This window comes from Mobula hypostoma, chromosome 5 (assembly GCF_963921235.1).
Source record: "Mobula hypostoma chromosome 5, sMobHyp1.1, whole genome shotgun sequence".
Lineage (NCBI taxonomy): Eukaryota > Metazoa > Chordata > Chondrichthyes > Myliobatiformes > Myliobatidae > Mobula > Mobula hypostoma.
Window position 1 is genome coordinate 189543047 of NC_086101.1, and position 27587 is coordinate 189570633.

Genomic DNA, 27587 nt, shown 5'->3' on the forward strand with positions numbered 1-27587 from the left:
CTAAGTCTAACACCCTTACGAGCTCTTTTAGGCTTTTCCGACACCTTAGAACTCATCTTGCTAACGGATGCTCAAAGGCACGTGTTTAAGCAATGCCGTTCCGAATCTGGGGGAGAGCGGCTGCTCCGGGCACGCGCTGATTTTTTTTTTCGCGCGCTGCCTTTTTTTGTAACAGTGAAAACACCTTCTGTTAACGAAAACAGGTAACTAATGTAGCCTGGTATGTAAACACCAATGCCCTTGAAAGGAAAATCCTACAAAAAGTAGTGGATAAGGCCCCGTTGATGAGGGGTAAAGCCCTCCTCACCAGTGAGCACACCTATGTAGAGCGTTGTTGCTGGAAAGCAGCATTCATCATCGAGATCCCAGGTAATACTTTTTTCTCGCTGCCGCCATCAGGAAGAAGTTACAGGAGCCTCAGATCAGGAACAGTTAATACCTGTCAGCCATCAGCCTCTTGAACCAAAGGAGAGATAACTTTACTCAACTTCACTTGCTGCATCATTGAACTGTTCCCACAACCTATGGACTCACTTTCAAGGGCACTTCATCTCATGCTCTCGTTACTTATTGCTTATTTATTATTTCTTTCTTTTTGTATTGTTTGTCTGTTGCAGACTGGTTGAATGCCCAAGTTTGTGCAGTCTTTCATTGCTTCTATTATGATTATTCTATAATGGATTTATTGAGTATGCCCACAAGGAAAAGTTCAGGGTTGTATGTAGTGATGTGTACTCTGATCATAAATTTATTTTTAACTTTGTGAGGAAGCTAGTACTGTACTTTGAGACTTGGACTGATTCTAAAGGAATGGCAGACATGTAAATTAAAAATTAATGCTTCAAATGTAAGGTATTTCTTCAGAAGAATGAGGAGAGACTGAAAGAGAGGACATCATGTGAAGTGGAGTACAAGAACAGGCAAAGTACATTGGAGAAATACAATTATTTCCTTTCTGCTTTCATATTGTGGCCATAGCAAAGGAAATATTAGAAACATGGTCTGTAAACAGTACAGGACAAGAACAGCCCTCTTACCTCAACGTCTGTGCTGTTGCCAAATCTACCGAATCCCCTCTGCCCACAATGAACTTCCATTCCCTACTTTTCTAAATGCCTCTTAAATTCTTAAGGCTTCAAGAAAGGCTGTTTTGAGACGATGCTGAAGCATATTAGGATGAAAATACTAAGTTGTAGCTAATATCAGACTGATGTGTATGATGTTTGTTTCTAGTAAAAAGAGCTTAAGTAAAGTCATCTCTTACTTCAATCAGTGTTCATCAATCCTGTGTATGCATTATAATGCCAGAATAGTTATTTTTTTTCGTTATGTAGAACAGAGACCTAAGGGTACATGTTTTCCTGGAAGTGTGATACATGGAGACAAGGTGGTAAAGAGAGTATTTAAGATAGAACTGAGTACAAGAGTTGGGATGTTGTGTTACATCTGTACAAAATGTTGGTGAGACTGCAGCTGGAATATTGTGTATAGTTGAGTTACCATACTATGGGAAGGATCTGATTAAACTGGAGAGGGCACAGAAAGGATTCACAAATGTGTTGCCAGGATTGGAGCTCAAGATAGAAGACTGGATAGGGTAGTACTGTTTTCTCTGGAGCAGGTGAGGCTAAAATGTGACCTTGCAGAATTTTACAATCCTGAGGTCAAAGATAAGGTAGAGAGATGCTGCCTTTTCTCAGGAAAGTAGAGTTGATTATTAGAGAGCATCTATTCAAGGTAAGAGGGAAGATTTAAAGGGTAACACATAAAATGCTGGAGGAACTCAGCAGGTCAGACAGCATCTGTGGAAGTAGATAGTTGATGTTTCAGGCTGAGACCCTTCTTCAGGACTGAGAAAGAAGGGGGGAGATTTAAAGGGGCTCTGAAAGACACAGTTTTCCACACAGGGGGCAGTATATGTGTGTAGGAAATGGTTGAGGCAGGAGCAACTGAAATGTTAAAAAGATATTTGGCGAGGTTTATGGATAAAAGTTTAGAGAGATGTGGGCCAAATGCAGGCAAATTGACAAGCTCAGAAAGCTACCTTGGTTGGCATGAATGGATTGTTTCCGTGCTGTATAACTCCCGACTCATGTCTGCACATTCTGTGAGCATGTTTACATCATGCTGCAATCTGTCATTGTGACTATCCTCCTCACAGTTCACAATATCGACAAGTCATCTGCGAATTTAGAAATTGCACATTGCAGTCTATAGCCCAAATCCAGGCTGTAAATGCAAGAATAAAAAGTGGTTCATGCAGTAATCCACAGGAAATGCACTATTCACTTTCCTTCAGCATGAAAAACGACAGTTCATCATGACTCATCAGTTACATAGCCAACCTAACATCCATGGCATTAATGTCACTTCATATCATAGCTTTATCAGCAAAACTGAATGATGTTATGTGGGACCTTAGCACAAGCCTTGTGCAAGTCCATGTAGATCACATCACTTGTGTTACCCTCACCAGCTCTTGTTACATTGCAAATTTAACACTCGCTTCTTCTAGTAGCTTAATCTAGGGGGTGATAACCCCCCTCCCCGCCCAGCCAAATTTAAGAAATCTTGTTTGGGTGGATGCTGTGCAATGTGTCCCCTGTTACAAACCAGTACCCCGAAATAACAAACCGTACACAATATGTGATTAAACAATTAAGCTTTATAACTCTTACTTTGACTATATGGTTAGTAGAGAAACAAAATATAAAAGAAAAAGGGCGCCAATCTTATTAAGCAGCCATGTGGACACAAAGTCGGAGCTCACGCAGTTCAGTAGTTCTTCCCCCATCTATCTCCTCCTTTGGACTCCCGCTTGGAGTCCACCTCGTCCGGCGATCTACCACATTTCTCCGTTTGTGTCTTCTCTCTTCATCTCTCCCTCTCCTTCTCGCAAAACCTGCAAAAACCATCACAAGACACAGCAATCATCTCTTATTGGCTAGCCCCTAAGTCATAACCCAAACATTGCTGCTACAGAGAAACCATTACCTTAACAGTGAAACATTACGTAGAAGCCATTACATTAGCCTTAGCAGTGAAACCTTACAGCGTGTTACACAAAAATTCTATCAACTTGATTAAGCATGATTTGCTGTTAATGCCTACTGTGTCTTAATTAGTCCACTCCCCTACAGATGACTCTTAATCCTGTCCTGGATTAGTGTTTTTAAGACTTTCAACTGCAACAGTAAACTGCTAACTGGCGTGTTATCACTGGACTTTTTTCTTATTCATTATGTCAATTATTATTCACTATTGTCAGTGCTCTTGCACTATTCCCTGTATCCAAAGAACACTGATTGTGACCACCTCTACCCACCATCATCTCCCCACAGATTTCTTTTGCGTTTCCCTCTGTATTTTAGGATGCATTCCAATCAGACTTTGTAACTCGCCTAGTTGAAATTCAAGCAACACCAAAAATGCTGGTGGAACGCAGCAGGCCAGGCAGCACCTATAGGAAGAAGTACAGTCGACGTTTTGGGTCAAGGCACTTTGTCAGGACTAACAGAAAAAAGGGATAATAGTAAGAGATTTGAAAGGGGGAGGGGGAGACCCGAAATGATAGAAGACAGGAGAGGGAGGGATGAAGCTAAGAGCTGAGAAGTTGATTGGCAAAGGGGATACAAGGCTGGAGATGGGGGAGTACTTCTTCCTATAGATGCTGCCTGGCCTGCTGCGTTCCACCAGTATTTTGTGTGTTGCTTGAATTTCCAGCATCTGCAGATTTTCTTGGGTTTGCATAGTTGAAATTCAGCCAACTTTTCCAGAGTCCCAGTGCTATCACTCTTGAAATAGCCAGTGTCTCCAACTATTTCTTCCTTTGCTATTACTTCAGAAGGTGCTGTTAATGAAGATGTATGGAAAATGCACCTTAAGTGTATTCTTGGTTTCTATGACCAGATTGCAATTTTTGCGCGTGTGGGTTCCCTCTTTCATCACCCTTTACCCCTCAGGGACTTGTATCTAGTTCATCTTTCAAAGGTAGAGCAGTTTTGCTTTTCAAGCTCTTGGAGTATAAAAATTAAACATAATGCTGTGAAAGTTGGATTTTTATTTCCTTTGGAAGTGATGTGCAGAAAAAATATTAAATCATCAATTATATTCTAAAATTGTATGCATTGTGGGTGGGGGGGAGTGAAACTGATGTATTTATGATCAAGTATCATGCATGTACAACAGTAACATAAGCTAACAGAATACTTTCATTGCTGGAGTAATTAGGAAGATTGTTTCAGCTAGGTCACTTCCCAGGTACTGTGTACAGTATTGGTTGTAAGGAATTATGTTATGCATGGGAAGGAAGATCTACTTCACACATAGCTGGAACTGGTGTGTTGTTTTTTTTGAGGAGAAACTGAAAAATCTAGCCTGTTTCATGTTAAGTTAAGGAGAGTGAGAAGGGAATTCATTTGAATATATAAAATGCTGATGAGCTTTGATAGATGTAAAGGATGTTTTCTCTTGGGGGAGAATCTAGATCCTGGCGTCACCATTTCAAAAGAAAAGGGTGAAGGGAATTTTTTTTCCAGTTATGAGTGTTTTGAAGTCCTTCATGAGGGCTGGAAATGGAGTTCTGAAGGGAGGGTGAGAGGTTACTGTGGTTGGAATGCAAATTTGAGGTTAGATTCAGATTTCGCATGAACTCATTAAATGGCTGCATAGGCTCAAAAAGTGGAGTGATCCAGTCCTCCAAATTCAAATGCAATAATTGAAGTAAATGTCACTGTCTCCTTCTTTGGCCACTTGTCTGATTTACAACTCCATTTGATCCTCCACCCCCTACTTCTGCATCATTGAGCCTATGAATTTCGCCTTAGTGGTACTACTTTCATTCGATTTTGTTCCACAACTCTGCTCCATTATCCACAAGTTAGAAATTTAGCTCTACTTCTCATTTTCAAACTGGGATGTGACTCATAATGACTAGATTCAATAATAGACCATGCTATGCAGCTATCGTTTGCCAACTTTAAGATTGGCATGTGGCTTGTGAGCTAATGGATCACAACTTTGGCCTTCTGTAAATTTTCTTCAGTGTCCCGATTTTTAACTTGAACTTTTTTGTGTCTGAGACCACCACACTGGCACTTGAATATTGATTATTAAACAATGGATTTAAGTCTTCTATATCCAGCTCAAAAAAATACTTCAAAACGAGAATCTGTGTTGTTGGAAGCTAGGAGTGACTGGGATGCAGTTTTCCTCTTTAGGTCTTGTGTTCTTCCCTCTCCACTCCTTTGATTCCTTTCAATTCTACTATCGTCACTTTTGCTCTATCAATCTTTCTTTCTTCGACCTGATTATCCTTGATGTGGGTCCTTTGCGTAATCAGTTACACATTTTTGCCACAGATGCCCTGGGACAGCAACAAGCCTTTTAATTTCTGTTTTCCTAATAACTTTGCTTTGAGAATCATCTCTTGTTCATAGATTTCTTTCAGAATTAGTTAGTATCCAGTTATTCGTACATTGTCTGACCTTTGCAGACCACAAGTTGCCAGGGCATTCCTGTTTCATTGTTTCTCAGTCGTTAGCATTGAGCTTTGACTGAACTGGCAGTCACACTGTGCTGCTTAACATGTTAATATTGAGTTGTCAATACTTCATAATGAATATAAAATATTGTAACAATTTATTGGCTAGTTACTATAAATAATTAAAATATAAGGTATTTTGTTCAACTCCTGTCGGAATGTTTGCAGTCAGGTTTTTCTTCTGCCCTTTACCCCCACTATCCTCCCCACTGCATGTGTGCGATCAGCCAGACCTTGACAGACTTCAGATTCAGATTCATTTATTCAGGTCTATTTATTTATCACATATACATCTAAGCATATAGTGCAATGTATTGTTTGACTTTGAGAGCCCTTAAACTGAGTTTCAAACCACATCCTTATCAACTCTATGAACGTGTTTTGGGCTTTGTAACCATGGTATTTTTGCATTGCAGCTCATGCTGAAATTCTCATTATGTTTGTGTAAGTTCTGGGCATGATTTCTTAGAAGTGAATAGTTCCAAAATAGGGCTTTACTACCCTTACTTATTTGGTTTGTTTCTTTTGAGGGTGTACAGGAGTAAGATTTATTAGCCAGTTGAGTGGTGTTGTAGCACAACCTTGCACTCATTGTCAGCAAGACTAAAGAGCTGATTGTGCACTTCAGAATGGTTAAGATGAGGGAACACTCACCAGTCCTAGAAGGATCAGAAGTGGAAGGAGCGAGCAATTTCAAATTCCTGTGTGTCCGTATCTCTGAGGATCTAACCTGGAACCAACATATCTATGCAGCTACAAAGATGGCATGACAGCAGCTGTATTTCATGAGCAGTTTGAGAAGATTCGGTATGTCTCCAAAAAAACACTCATAAATTTCTATAGAGATACTGTGGAGAGCATTCCAACTGGTTGCATCACCATCTGTTATGGCTGGGGGGAGGCTACTGAACAGAATCAAAGTAAGCTGCAGAGACTTGTCACTCAGTTAGCTCCATTATAAGCACCTACCTCCACAGTATCCAAGACATCTTTGAGGAGCGATCCTTCAAAGAGGCAACGTCTATTATTAAGGATCCTCATCACTCAGAACATGCCTTGATCTCATTATTCCCATTAGGAAGGAGGTACAGAAGACTGAAGGCACACGCTCAATGTCTCAGGAACATTGCCATCAAATTTCTAAATAGACATTGAACCCATGAACACTACCTTACTTTTCATTTCTATTTTGCACTACTTATTTAATTTAACTATTTAATATATATTTACTGTAATTCAGTTTTCTCTATTGGTATGTGTTGTATTGTACTTAAAAGACAACAAATTTCATGACAAATGCCGGTGATATTAAACCTGATTTTGATTGGCTTAAGTTAAACTCTGCCATTTTCGTGCTTCTGTCATCCAACCTTCAAAGCATAGACAGATACCCTCATTATTTTCTCTGCAATGTCTTTAATGCTGTCTTGTCTAGTGAACTACTTTTCAGACTTTATTTCCCATTGCTCCATTATCAGTGTCTTAAATATTTTCATGCCTTGTCCTCAGCAAGCTTTTGTGATAGAGAATTCCATCTCTGAATGAAGGAAGTATCCTTCTCCTCAATCCTGTTTGTCTTGTTCATGAAGTGTCAGTGTCAGAATACATGAGGAGATCCAAACATGACAGAAGGAACCACTCATTTTGAAGATACAGGTAGATAGTGAAATCATTTCTATGAATGGTTAGGCAAAGAAAGATAAATCTCAGAGAAGATAGTCAAAGTATGAAATTTTAAGAAACAAGCTAATAATTTGAAAGCAACAACCACACTATGCTGTATTCAGAATTTTCTCCCTGAGTTCATGTTTTTGGTGGACACATCAGTGTTAAAAGCCCTAATTTTCTGTATTTAATGTCAGTAAGTGTACAAGCAGAGTAAGTCCTTTCTTTGGAGTGGGTTGGAGTGTAGCATTGGCTGTTATTTTATAGTGAGGTGCCATTTGTTCAAAGCATGTGGCAGAGCAGTCTGGCTTGATCAGCACATTCTAAAATGTCATAATTCTCAGCCAAGCTCATCTTTGTCTGAGTTATCTGGCTGAGTTTTCATTAGCAATGTGTGTGCAGCTAGTCTGTGGTTATAATTCCAAAATTTGGACAGTTTGGATCTCCTTCCCACCCTCCCCCCACCTTTTTTGGGCCTCTGCCTCTTCCCTTTTCAGTCCTGATGAAGGGTTCCGGCCCGAAACGTTGATTGATCATTTCCACGGATGCTGCCCGACCTGCTGAATTCCTCCAGTGTGTTGTGAGTGTTGCTTTGACCCCAGCATCTGCAGAGTATTTTGTGTTGACAAACTGAGGTGATAGGCTATTGAACTCAAGTTTCCAATTAAAATTATCTGTATAGCAACAATGGCACTACATGAAGTAAGTTTGGGAAACTCGAACTCTCAAGTTTCTGAATTATTTTGGCTAATTGGGACAGAAATGACATTATGCTTTGTTCATGAGTCTGTTTAAAAGAACAGATTGAAGGTAGATATGGTCTTGTCTGATCTTTGATTTAAAGGAAGTATTGCCTTATCATTGTTATATCTACTGAGATACTGTGAAAAGTTTTTGTTTGCCATTCAGACTGATTATGGCATACATAGAGTTATTACATAATAGACATGAAAAGAAATCAGTCCAGGATACATTGCAGAGAAAATGCAGTGCCAGTAGACAAAATGCAAAAGCATTTATGAGGTCAACTAATGCCATTTGAAATGCACATTGAGACACAAGTTTTCCAGAGTCATGAAGGATGTAAATTGGCTTGTATCATATCTTTCTGTGAATATCAGTGGCAATAAGTTAGTCTGAAAAAGATTAATGAAGATTTATTTTGCTTTTGCACCCATATTAAAATCTAGGATTCAGATTTTACCATTTTTAAACAAATATGCAGATGGCCAAATGCCCTTGTTCCTCTACTCTCAAAGTTGTATTTCTTTGTTTGGTCTAATCTTTGCTCTCATTTGTCCTTTAGTCCCATAGGTCATGAACTGATTAAGGATGCCAGCATGGCTTTGTGTGTGGTAGGTAGTGTCTAACCAATCTTCTGGATTTTTTCAAGGAAGTTACCAAGGAAGTTGATTAAGGCAAGGCAGTGGATGTTGTCTACATGAATGGCCTTGGAGAAGGTCCCACATGAAAGATTGGTCAAGAACGTTCAGCAGCTTGGCATTCCAGATGAGGTAGTAAATTGAATTGGACATTGGCTTTGTAGAACAAGCCAGAGAGTAATTATGAATGGTTGCCTCTCTGACTGGAGGCCCTTGACCCGTGGTGTGCTGCAGGGATCAATGCTGGGTCCATTGTGGATTATCATCTATATCAATGTGGTAAACTAGACCAGCAAATTTGCAGATGACACCAAGATTAGGGGTGTGGTGGACAGCAAAGAAGATGATCAAAGCTTCCAGCGGGAAATGGGCAGCTGGAAAAATAGCTGAAAATTGGCAGATGGAATTTAATACAGGCAAGTGTGATGTGTTGCACTTTGGGAGGACCAACTAGGGTAGGTCTTGTATGGTGAGCGGTTGGGCGCTAAGGAGTGCGTTAGAACAGAAGGATCTGGGAATACAGATCCATAATTCATTGAAAGTGTCACAGGTAGATAGGGCTGTAAAGAAAGCTTTTGGCACATTGGCCTTCATAGATCATTGTATTGAGTACAGGAGTTGGGATGCTGTGTTAAAATTGTATGAGGTGTTGCTGAGGCTTAATTTACAAGGCTTTTGTTGGGACTTAATGACCTGAGTTACAGGGAAAGATTGAATAGGTTTGGACTTTATTCCTTGGAACATATAAGATTGAGAGGAGATGTGATAGAGATGTACAAAATTAGGATTGGTATAGATTGGGGAAATATAAGCAGGCAATGAGATTGGGTGAGACTAGGACGGGAGGTCCTGGATCAAGGATGAAAGGTGAAAAGTTTAAGGGAAACTTCAGAGGGTGGTGAGAGTGTGGAATGAGCTGCCAGTGCAAGTGCTGGGTGTGGAGTCGATTTCAACATTTAAGATCAATTTGGATAAGTACAAAGATGGGAGGGGTATGGAGGGTTACGTTTCAGGTGGAGGTCAATGGGACTTGGCAGATTAATGGTTTGGCATGGACTAGATGTTCCGTAAGGCCTGTTTTTGTGCTGCAGTGTTCTTAGAGTCTGTTTGTTGTGCACATATCAACTGCATTACTTGTCAAGTCTTTCCATTAGTTGCCCTTTTGGGCTATTTTCCTTATTGTGGTCTTGACCTCTCTGTTCCTTAAGGTTGTCATAGCTGGGTGGGGGTGGGAGGAATGTTGGTAGTGGGGATAAGCTCCCAGTTGCTATTAAATGTTCCCAATGATGTTCTCAAATCACCTTTGACAACAGAGTCTTCTGGTCTTCATGTGTGGCTTAGCTTCTAAGCCAAGCGGAACAGTTTCTACTGGCAGGAGAAGGTATGGTGGGTTACTGGCACCTTTACACCAGTTGCTCCGGGCAATGAGGCTCGTCAGTCATGGTTGGCAGCTCATCTTGGAGAAGAAAAACTCTAATCTCAAACTTCTGCTACCTTGTGACTATACCCACTCATGGAAAAGGCTTTGGGAGTAAACCCCAAGGGAAGAAATCTGGAGCTAGAGTTCTTAAGGCAGCCCTACGTTGAGTTCAGTGCTGAATGGAATTTCCTGCGATGCCACTGGTGCCAAACTGTAACAGTTTCTACCATTCCTTTAAATTCATCAGCTGTGTGGAGAGGGGTAGCCTGCTGCATAGGCAACAGCTTGCTCACCATATCATACTGCTTTGGCATGCGTATAGGTAGGATGCACCATACGTGGTCATCCCCAACCAATGGAGGGCCTCAAACTTAATCTCATTTAATTCTGTTCCCCATAAATTCTTAAACTCTGGCTAGAAATTAGTATTGCATTTTGGAAAATAGAAATCTTAGCAAGCCAATGCTTTTGAGTTTAAACATTGAGAATATTTCTGGAGAATGCGTAGAGCAAAAATCTGGTGTATATTTTTTTCTTTAATATTGCTTCAGAGTATTCTTGGGAGGGGGTTAGTGTGATTATAATGATAAATGCTATTACTCTTGTTAAGTGCTTGAAGCCATCTTTAGAATTACATTGATTCAAGAGTCGATGACACAAAATCCATTTGTACTTCAAGAATAAAAATAATGTATGGTCTGAAGCACAAGGTATAGATTTTACTTGTAGTCTTCAGAACATTTAAAAGAATGAGAATGGTTACTTATAACTATTTTGATGGTATAATAGATAATCACCCTACACCCGACAAATCTTGTGGATCAGTGACTGTCATTCCTCATGAATGGGCAAACCATTCCAAGCATGTCTCCAATTTATCAGATGCTTTGAACTGAAAATATCCTTTTCTGGTTTGCAGGTGTTTTTATAAAACCTGAGCCATGTGTAAATACTTGATGTAGCTAAGAATAAAACTGATTTTCTTGAATTTTGTGGGGGAAAAAATTGGAATTGTATCATGGTACCTCCTAGCCCCCTCCCCACTTCCACTTTCTGCAAGGATTGCTCCTTCCACAATTCCCTTTTCCATCCATCCCTCTCTACTAATCTCCCTCCCGGCATTTATCCCTGCAATTTGCCAAAATACTACATCTGCTGCTTCACCACCTCCCTCAGCTCCATTCAAGGCCCTAGCTGTCCTTCCAGTTGAGGCAACACTTCACCTGTGAATCTGCTGGGGTCATCCATGTGTCCAGTGCTCTTGAAGTGGCCTCCTCTGCATTGGTAAAACCTGTCTTAAATTGGGGGACTGCTTAATTGAGCACCTCTGCTCCATCTGCCAACAGCGGTACTTCCTGGTGGCCAAGCACTTTAATTCTATTCCTGTTCTGACATATCAGTCCACAGCCTCCTTTGTCCAGATGAGACCACTCTCTCAGGGTGGAGGAGCAACACCTTGTATCATGTCTTGATAGCCTCCAACCTGGTGACATGAATATTGATTTCTCCTTCCAGTCAGAAATCTTTCCAGCCCATTTGGTCTTCACTCTCACCTTTCAGCTATCTTCCTTCCGCCCCCCCCCCCCCGCAACCTTTTTATTCTGGTGTCTTCCTGCTTCCTTTTCAGTCCTGAAGAAGAGTCTCAGGGTCTCGGTCCGAAGTGTTTCTTCATTTCCATGCATGCTGCCTGTCTACCAATTTCCTCCAGCATTCTGTGTGTATTGCACAATATGATAATCAAAGTCTGAAGCCAGCAGAGTTGAGGTGTAGGTTACTGAGCTTCACCAACCCTCACCTCCCTCTTGTTCCCCTCCTCCTTCCCTATCTCCCATTGTCCACTCTCCTCTCCTTCAACCCTTTACCTCTTCCATCACCTCCCAGCTTCTTACTTCACCCCCTCCCCCACCCAGCTGGCTTCTCCCTCAACTGGCTTTACCTGTCACTAGTCAGCTTGGACTCCTTCCCCTCTCCTACCTTCTTATTCTGACCTATTTCCCTTTCCTTCCCAGTCCTAATGAAGGGTCTTAGCCCAAAATATCAACTGTTTGTTCCACTCCATAGATGCTACCTGACCTGTGTGTATTATTTTTTTATTTATATATATATATATATATATATATATATATATATATATATATATATATAATACACACATACATACACATATATATTCAGAATCAATTAAAAGATTACAAAAATGATTGGTTCAGATAAAGGAATTTGTTGTTTTTCTGGTCTATAATTCTCATGCTTCCTTAAAGTTGATGCTAATTTATTGGTTTGCTATGTGTATACAATTAATTTAATCAGTCTTTTGAAGAATGAGCTTGTCATATCAGCCATGTAACATACCCTAATTAGAATTGAACAACAGAGTTTAACTTTATTTATCTAACTGCACAAGTAAGTACGCAGCATGCAGGAACATTGTGCATCTGTATCATGGTAACATAGCTGCACACCATCTTGACTTCCTGATGGCTTGTTCTAAATCCTGGATGCGTGTCCATCCTCTGATACTTCATAGAAGTTGTTCTTCATGGTTTGGAAGTTTGCCTTTAAGCACATCCTTCTTAAGCCCATCACCCCTACTGGGGCATAGGCCGCCGACAGCAGCTAGCCAGAGTGCTGTGTCACATTGTCTCCAGGTGTAGCCCATCTCTCCCAGGGATGAAATCTCTGGAGCTGCTTTTGGTGTTTCTAGGGTTTTGATTTTTCAGAGATAAGGTTGCTCACCCCCAACCAACACTGCTCCTCCGAGAAACAGGTTTGGGACCTTGTCGGAGTTCTGTAAGCACATGTTATGTTTTGTAACTCCAGGAACTAATCAAAAGAAAAACACCAGTGATAAAGCTTAAGGGAATGGGGGATTCTCAGATCCCTGTAAACCATGAATTAAGTTCTGACTATGTCTGTGACTGCAGTGTGTTTGAATAATGTCTCACAGCTGCCTTCTTTGGAGTAAGATGATAAAAGTTCACCCAGATCCACATAGATGTCTCTGGGCTTTTCACACCTTTTGATTTTGACAAAAAGCAGTACCTGATGGAAATTAGACAGAACATTCCTTTCTTAATTAAAGCATAAATTTGACGGATGTTCTTATATTTGTAATTAAGTTGTGGCTCCAGCAAACCAGGTAGGGCATTCTTTTCTTTAATTAAGATGGCTGGAGTGTCTAACAAATTGATTGTAATTTTGTATCAATAGTCCATTGACTTGGCCGGAATAGTTATCAAACTGATTGTTCTCTGTATCAATAGTCCATTGACTTGACCGGAATGGTTATCAAACTGATTGTTCTTTTGTATCGGTGGCCTTATAACTTCTGACAATTCTGACATCGGGCAGTGAACTTGTAGAACCGCCGGGGAGATGAGAAAGGGTCTCTCCCTGATGTCGGGTCCAAGTTCACTCGCTGGCTGAGCTCGAAGAAATAAACGGGTGAAAAGGTAAGTAACAATCCTTTTGTGCAGTCATTATTTGATCCAGCAAAGTTACATTTACACCAGGATACTTGCCTACTTAGTTTTTTTTTCTTCCTTTTTTTTTTAGTGACGTGCTCAAATATGATGTGGTGGCATAATGATTTATGTCATTCACGTACTTGTATATAACCCATAATTAAATAAACAAAGAAAGCTCATTCAAACAATATATTTACATCATTACTCAAATATTACTGAAATATTAAATACAGCACAATATCCAAATACAAATTAGGTCTGTATACTTTATTGTCGCCAAACAATTGGTACTAGAACGTACAATCATCACGGCGATATTTGATTCTTCGCTTCACACTCCCTGGATTAAAAATATTAAAAATAGTTAAAATTAGTAAATATTAAAAATTTAAATTATAAATCATAAATAGAAAATATAAAAATGGAAAGTAAGGTAGTGCAAAAAAACCGAGATGCAGGTCCGGTTATTTGGAGGGTACGGCCCAGATCCGGGTCAGGATCCGTTCAGCAGTCTTATCACAGTTGGAAAGAAGCTGTTCCCAAATCTGGCCGTACGAGTCTTCAAGCTCCTGAGCCTTCTCCCGGAGGGAAGAGGGATGAAAAGTCTGTTGGCTGGGTGGGTCGTGTCCTTGATTATCCTGGCAGCACTGCTCCGACAGCGTGCGGTGTAAAGTGAGTCCACGGACGGAAGATTGGTTTGTGTGATGTGCTGCGCTGTGTTCACAATCTTCTGTAGCTATACAATAGTTATAGATTTAGTTTTGTGCTAGGTTAGCCATATCAGTATCCAAGTTTTAAATGGAAGTCTTCAGTCAAACTTGCTTTCTGCTTAAAAAACATGGTCAGGAAGGTGTTCTTGTTGCAACATGAATTACAGCCCAATGTTTCTGTAAGCATAGGTTTTTGGTTCACTGTACCCAAGGAGTGTTAATAATTTTGGTGTTGGTTAAGTATATTTGAACAAAATGTTGTTTTAATGCTCTCGCTTCTGGTCCACTGACATTGTCATCTAACTATGAATTTTGTTTGAAATTTTAGCGATCAGACCCCCAGTTGCTTGCACAGTTCTACTACGCAGACGAAGAGCTAAATCAGGTTGCAGCTGAACTGGATAGCTTAGATGGACGCAAAGACCCACAACGGTGTACGCTGCTGGTCAACCAGTTCCGATCCTGCCAGGTAATTGCTTGAAGTATGTTACTGTTCAAGCTGTTTGTTATTTGTAATCTTATGACCTTCACTATTGTTTTTCAAGTCTTGTGGTTGCTTTGATACTTGATCTCAGAACTGGATACTGCAGGTGCTGTTGTCAAAATGGAACAGGGCTTCTGAGCAGGTGGACACCCACTACTCTGAAACTACAAAAGCAATGAAAGATAAATGATGTGACACCAACTAACTGAAGATCATCTTTAAATTTGAACTGAACTGTTTGATCAAGGAATGAAGTGCTTTGAAATTGTACAGCTGGTTGTCTACCCAAGACGTGCCCTCTTCTCATTGCTACCATCAGGGAGGAGGATCAGGACTCTAAAGACACACATTCAACTTTTCAGGAACAGCTCTTCCCCTCTGCCAACAGATTTCTGAATGGACAATGAACCTGTGTACATTACCTAACTTTTTTCTTTATGTATGTGTATGTATATATGTATGTACTTTATTATGTCTTGTGACCCGGCTGGTGGCATAGTGGCATCAGCGTTGGACTTCGGGACGAAAGGTCCGGAGTTTGAATCCAGCTGGCTCCCCTGCACGCTTTCCATCCGTGCTGGGTTACGAGCTGGTGATCTCTTTGGAAACTCACCCGGCAGAAGGCAATGGCAAACCACTGCTGTAACTTGCCTCGTAGGCGGTTCCCCACTACGTCAGAGAGGCGTGGAGGGAAATCGTCCGCTAACCGGAGAAACTCTGGATGCGACGTACCTTTCCTTTTTATTATGTATTGCACTGCACTGTTGCCACAAAACGATCAATTTCATGACATATACAAGTGATGTTAAATCTGTTTCTGATTCTAATTTTGTCAGCTATCCTCAGGTAAATTTATTTGAATAAATAGCTTTCAGTTCTTTTGTATCAGTGAATAATTCTAGCTATTACTTGAGTGATCAAGGGTTGCAATTACAATTAATAATCAGGTATGAAAATGATCAGATGTGGTGTACTTACTTTTGCAGGTTCCTTGTGGACTCTGTTCCATTTTCAATCATTGATATCTCCACAGCATAGCTTCTTTTTGTGATTCAGCTACATATCTTTGAAACAGATGGAAAAGTTTGTTCTATGCTTGTTTTAGTCTAAATTTTGTGTTTTTATTGATTAAACCTGTAAATCTTCAGAGGCAACTGAACTATGGGCAATACAATTACTGAAAGTGACATGGTTTGAAAATGTCTCTGGCCCTGTCAATAACATAATAATGTGGTACATAAGATCATAATTTGAGTTCTTGCCAAGTTTCTGCAACTTGACCAAGTTGTTATTAGAAGTAGCAGATCATTGAGCTTTTTTTGCCCAATCGATAAATTGGGTTTTGAATCATGTTACTAATTTCTTTTCAAATTATGACCCAATACATTATACTGCATGTGTAAGTTTTTCCAGTGGATGGAGGTACAATATGAAGTCTGCTTCAGTTGTTCATTTGTTTTTATTAAAAATAATCATTTGTCAGAATTTACATAGTTAGAGTGGAGTGGTAATTAAAGTTAGCATCATTATCCTACTAATTTTGAGTCTACCTATACATGTTTTGAAGGGAGTCCAGTGAACTTAATCCAGACAATGAGGTAATTTATTTCAGGAGGTGCAATAAGACTAGGATGTAAATAGGAAAATATTAAGCATATAGGGACCTCGGCATAAGTTCACAGATCCTTAACAATAATGGAAACTATTCATCAGTTGGTGAGAAAAAAAAATTAAATGCTTTCTTTTATGTCAAAGCAGAGAATGACCGAGCAAGTAGGTTATGCTAACAATGTAAAGAGCAGTTAGATCACAGCTTGATGACCGTTTCAGTGGAAAGGTGCAAACAAGATGCGAGGAATGGAGAATTATAGCTGCAGAGAAAGCTGGGTAGGTTGGCTTTTTTATTTGAAAGGGAATGCTGAAGAAAAAATTGATTGCTTTGTAAAATATTACAAGGAGCCTATATAAAATATAGAAAAGGCCTACTTCCTCTTGAAAATGGGTCATGTATCAGGGAGCATAGGTATAAGACAAAAAGAAACGAATACTTGAAGAGCCATGCTTCGTAATGCCATTGGAAGGTGAAATTTTTTACGTTTTTTTTAAACCAGCACATATGAACAATATTTTTTTTCAAATTTATCAAATTTGCCTTCAGTGATGGGGTAGTTGCGGAATAAGTATTTTTGCTTATCTTTACTGATTGCAAATTCAACCACTGTGCTATCATCATAATATAGACTCAAGTGGTTGCTTACAGATTAATGTGCAAATAAACAGCGTCTTAAGTATTTAAAAAGACCGTTTGCAGGTGTTTGGTTGATAAATCATTTTCGGTCACTGGGTTTCAAGTCAGAGGATGGACGCCCACAGCTCTGTCTGAAGATGCGTTTCATTGCTTATGTGTTGTTATGCAATACCAAGTGGTATGTAAGATTTCAAAAGCAATTATTTGAAACTTGCAAATATCTGTTAGCCTGTCCTCCTGCTATCACTCTGACACCTTTTGTACTGTTTACAATATGTTTTTGTCAACTAAGTTCTGAAATGCAAGTCTTCAATTTCCTGCACTTTTGTCACTGGTTAAGTGGGATTTCTCACTTTGCTATCCTCAGTTAATTGGATTATCTGTAGTAATTTCTAATATTTCCATGATGTATTTCAATATCTTTCTCTCTGTTTTGTATTCAGAAGTAACAGCTTTCTTCTGCAATGCTGCTGTCCACATTTCCCCATGTGCCTTTTAACCTCCGTCCTGTCCACTTCTCTTACCATCACACATTTCCCCAGGCAATCACAAGAGATAACAACACCCTGTCTTTCTCAATCCTCCCTTCGCATCCATGTCTGCAAACATACCTTACAGATGAAGTTGTGATTTACTTGCTCTTTGAGTTTACCTTGAGGCATTATGTATCTTGAAGCAAAAAATCATTGACAGTAACTTTGCAGGACCTTGGGGTATCCTAGTGGAATAACAAGAGTCTTCACTTCGAATATAGAATACAGCATGGGAATAGACTGCTGAATTCATGCTGACGCAGTTGTATTTCTATGTTATATCTTATGTAATTATTAATTACTATAAATTGCACATTTAAACAGACATAACGTAAAGATTTTTACTCCTCGTGTATGAAGGATGTAAGTAATAAAGTCAACTCAAATCAATTATTCACTACCTTTCTCAAAACCACGTCTACTATCACTGACATGTTGTAAAATTTGTGGTTTCGCGGTAGCAGTATAGTGCAAAACATAAAATATACTGTAAATCAAAATAAGAAATATCTTTAAAAAATCGAACAAGTAGTGCAAAAAATGAACAAAAATAGTGAAGTGGTGTTCATGGGTACATTGTCCTTTCAGAAATCTGATGGTGGAGGGGAAGAAGCTGTTCCTTTCAATCAGTACTGCTTATCATTCAATTTCTTCTAGTTCATGAACCTGTGAAAGAATGGGATTGAGTGTCTTCAAAGAGTGTCGTTGAATAGCTGTCTCTTGTGTTATAAATAAATGAGATTCATCCCGGGATTCACAACCTGGGGTTTAAAAGACTAGTTTGGTTTTTCTGTCTACAACTGCTACCTGACCTGCTGAGTATTTCAAGCATCGTCTATCTTTAATTTCAGATTTTCAGTGTCTACAAATAGGGTGTGCTGAATATGTTTGGCCTAAGAACTTTAAGTGACAGGAATATTTTATTTGCATTGTAAGTGGTTTGGATCAGAATGCACTGTGAGCAATTTAGAGATAGTGGAGGGAAATTCAGTTCGAAAGATCTGGATAAGTACTTCAAAAGGAAGAAAATTGCAAAGCTTAAGGAACAGGATGGCAAGTGAGACTAACTTTCATACCTTTGCTAACACTGGTAGATACTCAGCAGACTACTGTTTGCATTGGACCTTTTGGTGATAGCTTGAAAATCTGCCTTGTTCACTGAACACCCAGTGATGTAAGTTTGCTGTGCTGTTCCACCCAGTGTGGCTTGTGACTCCAGAATCACTGGTGATACCTACATACTGTGAAGGGTTGAAAAGTTAACTTTGTTCTTTGCACGTGTGTGCGGTTGATATATTTATATCGCTTGTGATTTTGGTAAACCTTGACCCAAAACTGCTGCAAGGTGTTCAGTGGTGGCAAAGCTGGAGAGGAATGTAGGTGTTCTGTGGCTTGCAGTCAGAAGTTTCGACAGTATAAAAAGCTGTTAGCTGAATCACATCTGAAACTCCTGACTGTGGAACCAAATGAGTAGTGGGATGTGGAGTGTTGCCTGAAGAGTTGTGGAAGCATAAAACACCCTTGGGTACTGAGTAAAGTATGAAATTGCCACGTGAAGACTCGTATGTTAACAAAGAGCAAAACTGCAAATGTAATTGACCAACATGACTTGTATGAATTGTCCTGATAAAGGGTTTTGGCCTGAAACATTGTTTCTGTATTCCTTTCCATAGATGCTACCTGACCTGCAAAGTTCCTCTAGCATTTTGTGTGTGTATGTGTCTCAATTTACAGCATTTGCAGAATCTCCTGTTTCTGCATTGACCTACAGGTTCACTTTTGAACTGGCAAGGACACATTTGGCTGAGTTGCCTGCTGTGTTGTAAATTTCTGCTTCTACAAACTTGACTTCACAACTTGTAAAAATATTTCAAATGTATTCTAAACAACCCCTTGTGTAGAATTATTGCTTTGAAATTTTAAGTGACAGCATTGTATTTTTCTCGTGCCCTTTTTAACCTCAGCCAAAGTGTGCAGTGTTAAACATTGTTGGGTCGTTACCTCATCCACAAGGCATGATACTTTACAACATACTACATTATGTTTTAAGATCAGGACAGATTAATATGATCATGTCAGAATTTGTAATATTGGTCTCCTTCAGCAGATTTCTTAATGGCCGACCTTAAACCAGTTTGAATTCCCTGAATTCTTTCTTTTTTTATTAATTAGGATAATGTGTTAAATATAATAAACCAGATCATGCAGGAATGCATTCCAAATGAACGAGCAAATAGGGATTTCTGTGTGAAGTTTCCAGAGGAAATACGGCATGATAATCTGGGAGGACAGCTTTGGTTTGGAGCTGAGGTAAGCTGTGTTTGATGTTTTCATCTCTCTGTACCTCAGTAAACTGTCTGCATATTAGTTTTGGTTCATGTGCATAAAAATACATTATTCAAGAGATAAATTCATTTAATTATCTAGTGTCTTCATTTGCTTAATCCAGTAATCTCCCAAACAGGGTAAATTGCAACTGAAAAAGGTTCTTCTAATTCACAAGTGCATTTGACATCTCCTCATTGTTTCCAATTTCTCTGCCCTACAGTCCCTTGAAGCTATATTAATTTGAACTGGTTAAGCATATGAAACCCTCCTTTTATTGGGCGTCTCTAGAAACAGTGTGTGAGACCCTTGCTAACAGCCACTAGATTCCGTGGCAAGGATACCACCTCTGTACGTCTAAGGTGTATATGACTTTGGTCCCGTCAAATCTTGAGATTGGGATGTCTAGCCCACCCAGACCCCGGTTCGTGTGATTTACTGCCCCATACAATTGCCCGTCGGCATGAAATAACAAATCACATACTGCATACAATTAGAAAGTATATTTACGAATGTTAACTTATCCAACAAGTTAGTAAAGAACTATAAGGACCTATTATAATTGAACAGTCAAATGTGCACAGGTTGGAGCTCAAATCTTCCAAAAAACATATTCACCGATCCTTGGTAAACTTCTGCATCTTGGGTTCCATTGGATTGCACATTCCTACCAGATTGAATCTTACTGCCAGTTATCTCCAGCTTCTCTCCTCATCCCGCCGAGCAAAGAACTTGACCAACCTTAGTGTCCCTCACAAAACCTCTCCCCCAGCATTCTCTCGAACCTTCACCTAGTTCCACCGTCCTGATTGGATGACACACATGTAGGGTTATCTTAAAACTGCAGAAAACAATTCAGTCATTACTTAGTGATTTGTTTTAAATTTGAGGATTGATTTTGATATTTCTGCTATTATTTCTTTTAAATCCAGTGTTTAGCTGCTGGTTCAATTATCATGAACCGTGAAATAGAGAGCATGGCAATGCGACCTTTGGCCAAAGATTTAACCCGCAGCCTAGAAGAAGTACGAAATGTTATCCGTGACCAGTGCCTGAGAGACTTGAATGCCTATACTGACAAAATGAAGGAATCCCTCAAACAATTTGATGGCTTGTTTGCCGAATTTGAACTATGGTAAATCATGATGCATGCACTGTTATCAGAATCTTATGCTCTATTCTATTTCTTTTCATATCAATCTTAAGCAGGTTTCCATACTTATAAGGCAAGTTGTCTTAGATGTAGCTTTTCAAGTTCTAGCTTAGTTTATTGTCATTCAACTATGCATGTATATACTGCCAAATGAAACGATGTTCCTCTGGATGAAGGTGCACAACACAGTACTTACAACTGATATACTGGTTAAATGATTTTGGTTTTCCTGAGTACATAGTACTCACAGTATTTGTTCTTTGTGATTGAATCTATAGGCATTCAAGTTAGTAGACAACATTACTGACACAAAAGTGGGAGCTTTGCAAAATAGTAATGCGGAGCCGCAAAACAAAAATACTTAAAAGGTTTAGGAAATTGAGAGATGGTTGAAAAATATTGTGGAGAAAACCATGCGTTTTAAGAATGCTGAAGGGTGTCAATGAATAAAGAGAGTTCAAATGTGTGATTAAAATATCATATTGAAGGTAAACATCATGTGACTGTAAAAGGAGGGTAGTAGATGAATGAAATCGATACCACCTAGCAGATTAATAGTTCAGCATGGACTAGATGGGCTGAAAGGCCTGCTTCGGTGCTTTTGTGTTCCTTGACCTACAAGGCAATAATTGGCTAAAGTTTGAGCACTGTGTTGTTTTCAGTGTTTCAAAAACAACACTAAAATTATGTCTGCAGTAGATTTAGCAAGAAGGCTGGTAAGGGAAGCTTTCATTGCAATGATAAATGTATATATCTACTGAATTAGGGAGGCTTTGAAAGCTTATTTTTGAGGAAGAAATTATTGACACCAAATACTAATTTTAATTTATTGCTCTGAGTGATGGGTCTTCAAGCAAGTAAATTGTTATATTAAATGCTTTAGTATAAAAACTAATTGGCACAAACCTTGGATCTGTTGATGAAAAACCAAGAAATATTTTAAGATGGGAAAGATGTTTAGTTATTGGAGGGTCAGAACTTGGAAAAGAGAGAAAATAATCTCCTCACTCTCTTATCAAAAAGCATGCACAAATAAATTGGGCTGAATGGCTTTCTCCTTTACTCTGCATGTCTGAGCTTTCTACAGAAACTTTACCATGAATATTGGCAAGTTTTTAAACTGATGAGGTATAAGAGAGTCTTATGATACCAAGATATAGATCTCACTGCTTTCTTTTGAACCTCCACCATCCAAATCTTCCCTTGGGATTGCTAGTTGCCCAGGCAGTAATCACCAATTCGGTTCCAATTGAGTGAAGAGAACTGACACAATGCAACCCACCTTCATCAACTACCTTCATCAGTTGACTCAGTAGATAAGCTAATAAGCTTGTTGATGAAAACCTAGTTGTTTGATTTTTAAAAAAAATTCGTTAAAGGAAGCCATATACGTGGACCTACTAATCATATTTCTAAAAATCTGAAGGTCAGCAGATGATGGTTAATATGAGCACTTGAAATTGATCTAGTTATCACTTGCTTGACTAATTCAGGCAAGATGTTCTGAATATATCTATTTTTTCTATTTTATCCTCCAAATTTTAACTATTATGATTATAGGCTAATAGTGCTCCAGATAGAAATAATTTTTATCGCAAGAGATTTGATCCTTGTTGATTCTGTCAGAACTTAAGTATCAATTTAAGCCAGTAAAATGAAACCAAAAGGGTATGGAAGTACATTAAAATCTGTAGAAGCAGACCCCTGCAGAAAGGAATGCCACCTGCTGTATATGTTAAGGTTTTATAATAAACTTTTGGGGTAAAAAGGCAACATTGGTTCATTTTACTGAGACCCAAAGGCCTGGGACATTTTAAAAAAAAAATTGTTTTCAGCTCTCATATGACTAGCTGAGGGATCTTAAAATCCTTTTCATTTAAAAAATGATTGATGGTAGCCATGTTTCTGGATTGCTATTTTAAATAAACATCTTTCTGATCCGCTAATCTGCTACCTTTGTCTGGCCTATATATGACTCGAAAACTCCTGGCAATTGCCCTGGCTGAAAAAGAATCTTCAAAACTTGCACCCTGAACACAGCTCAAGGGTGCAGGAACATGAGCGCTATAGTATGGCTTCTTCAGCCAGCGCTCACCATTCAGTCAGATCGTGACTGATCTGACCTTGGCCTCAGCTAAACCACTTTCTGTTCTCCATGGTCAAAATCTTTTTTGTCTCTGCTTTGTACAAGGTCTATGATTTCGTCTCCACGGCTTCCTGTGGTAGAGAATTCTGAAGATGAAGTGTACCTCATACTGAAAATATGCTCTTTTTCTGTAGTGGACCCCAATGGAGAAGCTGTCTCTAGGATTAACAAGCCAGAGAACCAGATTTGTATTCCAACATATCTAGTTGATATACCCGACATACTGATGTTAAATTTGTATTATAGTCATTATTAGTAATGACAAACTTCTTCCCCCACCTGGCTGCATCTGTCCATCAGTCCTGTCTCACCTGGGTCCACCTATCACTTGCCAGCTGCTACCTTGCCCTAACCCCTCACCTCTTGATGTGGACTATCCCCATGCCTCCACAAATCCTGCCTGACTCAGTGTTTTGCTACAGAAATTGTGTACCTTCGCTGCACCTTGTGACTTTGGGGTTACATTTTCTTTAAATCTCTTGCATTGTTGCTGTTGGGTTCTTGGGAGTTGCAAACCTGATTTATACTGTCACTTGCTATATATCTTGTTCCTCCAATATCGATCCATGTTTTTCTGGGGAATTATCAGTTCTTTCTCCTGCTTTGATGTTCCCCTTTATTTGCAACCATGCTCTTGCCCCAACCAACCAACCATGATCCAGTTTGTTTGTCCTTCCTTAAAGCGTCAAGTGCCTTAGTATAATCAGAATCAGGTTTATTATCACCGGCATGTGACGTGAAATTAATATGCCACCTCTCCCAATATGCTCATCATGTTAGGGAAAACTCATCAATGCCATTGCATTTTCTATCTTTGCAAGAATGAATTCAGTTAGAATGTCCTCAGCGTCATCAACTGGAATGTCTTTGCATTCTTCGATTTTATCTTCACCCCTCATTTTTCCATCTGCCCTTATTTAAAGCCCTGTCAAAATTTGCCAGGGGATGGAAGAGTTACTGTTCTGTGAATGTTGGATAAAGGGCTCCAACAAAGGCAATCTGCTGTTGAGATAGGAGTTTGGAATTTGGAAGTGTGAAGTCATGCTACCAGAATGGTGGTGTTCTGTACTGGTCTGAATAGAATGACCATTCTAAACAAAAATCTATCTGTTGAAGTCTTCAGGTTGCTCCTAATTCATGGGTTTTACTGTAGGAGATGGGAGAACAGTGACTTTCAGATTGGGTATAACGCTGAGATGAGATTATAGCTACTATTTTGAGGGAATTGGAATCAAAATAACCCAGAGCATTCTTGTACATAGAAGACTGAAAGATAAAACAAAATTGAGTCCAATGTGTAACATGAGTCAAATGCTCCAAAGCAATGATACTTTGTTGCAAATAAGAGGTTTAAGTTAAGATATATCAGTAGATGAAGGTTCTCTTGATTTTGGACTTGATTGAAGGAGGAGTTAAATTTACTTAAAAAAATATAATGGTGTTGAATAAAAGGAAGAAAAATATCGTACCCTCCTCAGCTGTATTTTTCTTGAATCAATGTCAGCTCTTTTTCGGAAATTAATAGAAAAAAATATACACATTATTATGGCTTCTCTTTCAGTTATGTGTCTGCCATGGTACCTGTGAAATCTCCTAAAGAGTATTATGTACAACAGGAAGTCATTGTTCTCTTCTGTGAAACAGTTGAAAGGTAATTTTAAAAAAAATTATATACTTCCCTTCAGTACAGAATGTTATTTTTACAGATACCCATAAGATTGTTGATATAAGCAAAAATAAAATTATTTTGTTACTATTGTGTTCATTTGCCAGTTTTGATTAACATATGTCTTCCAGGAAGGGAACCCTTCATATTTAGCAAATGCATTCATCTTTTGTCAGCTTGCTCATCTGAAAGTTCTGAAGTATTTTACAAGAGGCACTAATTCAGTTTACTGGAACTGATTAATGCTGCCTTTCTGATGGATATGTTAAGTATTTGTGAGGTGTTGATTTTGATGCATTTTAAAGTTTGAGGGTTCATGATTTCCACTGCCTGCACTGAGTAGTGGACAAGTAGAATGCCTCGGAGAAGATTAACATTTCAGAAAGAATGTCAATGTTAGCTTAAATTCTCTACTGCTGCATTTGAGATTAGATAGGAGGAATTGACTCCCAGCCAGTGCTGTTGTCCAGTTCAAACTAGAATGAATTGTATTTCAGACAAATACTTAAGTGTCCTATTATAGTTGGTTTTGTTTAGCCTTTTCAGTGATGAAATATTGTGGTGAAACAATGTACTTGTACCCCAAGGGGAAATGGCAGAGCTCATAGTTTCAACAATATCACATCTTGCTCAACTCTCCTACACAGTCAAACCAGTCATAAATTACTTTTGTACATTAGTTTTCTTTGTTCCCAGTGCAATAATGCTGAACTCCTCGTGTATTAGTACTTCCTTTGAAGAGCATATAGTATGGTTTTAAGAAATGTGTCACTTAGTGGGCAGCAGGGTCGTATATGCACTTCTCTTAAGTAATTAATTTAACAGCACTAGCGAACCAGGTTCATTCCTGCCACTCACTGTCTGTAAGGAACACACATAAAAGTTGCTGGGTCTGTAAGGAGTTTGTTCCGTTGGTAACTGTGTTTTTTCCTCTGGGTGCTTCCGTTTGCTCCCACATTCCAAAGAAGACGTACGGGTCAGTAGGTTAATTGGTCATATGGATGCAGTTGTGCAGTGTGAGCTTGTTCAGCCAGGAGGGTCTGTTACTGTGCTGTTTCTCTAAATAAATATGAATTGCTGAAACTGCTATCATTTGTTTGTAATGTCTAAACACTTGAGGAAACTGGTTTCTGTCTCATTGGAACTGTGGGTAAGTAAGGCTTCTGTTGTTGAGATTGCATTGCAGCTTATCATTGATGCGTGAAGATTATTAAGTTATTTTGGGAGGAGAGGAATTGGGAGAAATATCACTTTTTTTGTTCAGAAAGATTTGTGGTTAGTCACTTCCCTGGCAATTAAATAAATTGAGTATGGTCATTTATGAGGAAAATTACTCTGGCGTATGAAATATTACACTTCTTACACTTTATGACTTTTAACTCCTTTATTTTCCCTTTACAATGTGCACTGACTGACTAGAGAACATTTCTTTATCAGATTTATTTCTTTTGGTAATATATTGAACATCTCAGCAGCTACTATCACATTTCAAAAGATAGGCAGCATGCAGGTTATGAAGTCAAATCAATTCCCATGTTAGCACTATCGATTTGGGGACCAGTATCTAAAATAATATTTAACATGGTGGTTCTGAAATAGCAAGGTAGCTGAGATGAAAGGTAATGTGATTATTTCATTTGGGGAGGGGGATGGTATTTTTATACTTGAACAGATGTCATAGGTAACCAGATGTGACTTAGACTCTGAAGCTTCAAAAGAATAATGTACTGCCAAGGAATCATTTTAAAAAGTATGCTTTTGTAGCAAACAAATCATCATTCCCACCAATATTTGGCTGAAAATCAGGATAGAATGGACAAAACAAACTTCAATTTAAACTTTCCTTTGTGTTCTCAAATTTTGAGCAACCAACTCATCAGCAAGGTTCAAATTACAAAATAAAAGCACCAGCCATGCATCTTTATTTTAATTGGAACCATATATTAATCTTGATTTAGGCTTTGGAGTGCTCTTGATCTTTTGCATGAGATTGTTATGGAAGTTTGAGAGGTCAAATTGACTTTATTTTAAAATTTTCTCCAAATCACAAATGTTAAACTGTAGACCATTTGCCCTCCCAAATGTACACAAAATGGAAGGAGAAGAACTAAATGCAGGACAGTTATTGATTGGGTTAATTGTAATTGAACAGGATAACATCACTGATTATAAAAAAAAACAGCCTTGTATTCTCCAAGGACTTGAGAACAATGCCCAAGATATCTATATCTGTATATGAGCCAAGAGTTTGAATGAGTGTGCTACTAGAAGAGAATTTTCAAATTCCAAATCACCCTTTCAAGTCAATTAAACCAAGCTTATACTAATTATACTAATACCTGTTCTTCAAGATCTGATTTCCACCAATCACCTTTCTAACCTGTAATTAAATAATTTGTAACTCTGATACATTATACCAGGCTATCAGACCATTGAGGCAAATTGTTTTTAAAGTTTTGATCTAAATCTCACAGCTTTCATAGGAACCTTCTTGCTTTTAACTGGGATATTTTTTAATCCTATACCAGTTTTGAAATCGTTGCTGCATCTTCTGCCCCAATTGCATCAGAAAGATTAAACAATCTTTCTGATTGTTTATTCCAGTCTTCCCCTGTCAGTTCATGCAGAGCTATATTCCATCTACCTTCTGTGGTCGTCATTTCACCCACCGCTGACTTCCTGACCAGCAATAATTACCAGCCTCTGAAGACTCACGTTTCAGTTCCTACCTTAATGTTGGCATAATTTGACTGACACAACCATCCGTTTTTACTCTGCTGTTGTGTATGTCCCATTTAGAATATTTCATGTGCAACCATTTGTGCAGTATAGACAGTTTAGTAAAT

The 27587-nt window shown here is 38.9% G+C and overlaps 1 protein-coding gene across 5 annotated transcripts in view; it reads left to right on the plus strand.

Moving 5' to 3' along the window:
- The window catches only part of zfyve28 (zinc finger, FYVE domain containing 28), a 193076-nt gene that overhangs the window by 49380 nt on the left and 116109 nt on the right, over window positions 1-27587 (plus strand). For all 5 annotated transcript variants that reach the window (XM_063049568.1, XM_063049567.1, XM_063049569.1 and 2 more), the window contains exons 2-5: window positions 14515-14655; window positions 19624-19761; window positions 20709-20911; window positions 24637-24726. In XM_063049568.1, coding sequence (XP_062905638.1) covers window positions 14515-14655; window positions 19624-19761; window positions 20709-20911; window positions 24637-24726 — 572 coding nt within the window. The remainder of the gene's footprint in view (window positions 1-14514; window positions 14656-19623; window positions 19762-20708; window positions 20912-24636; window positions 24727-27587) is intronic.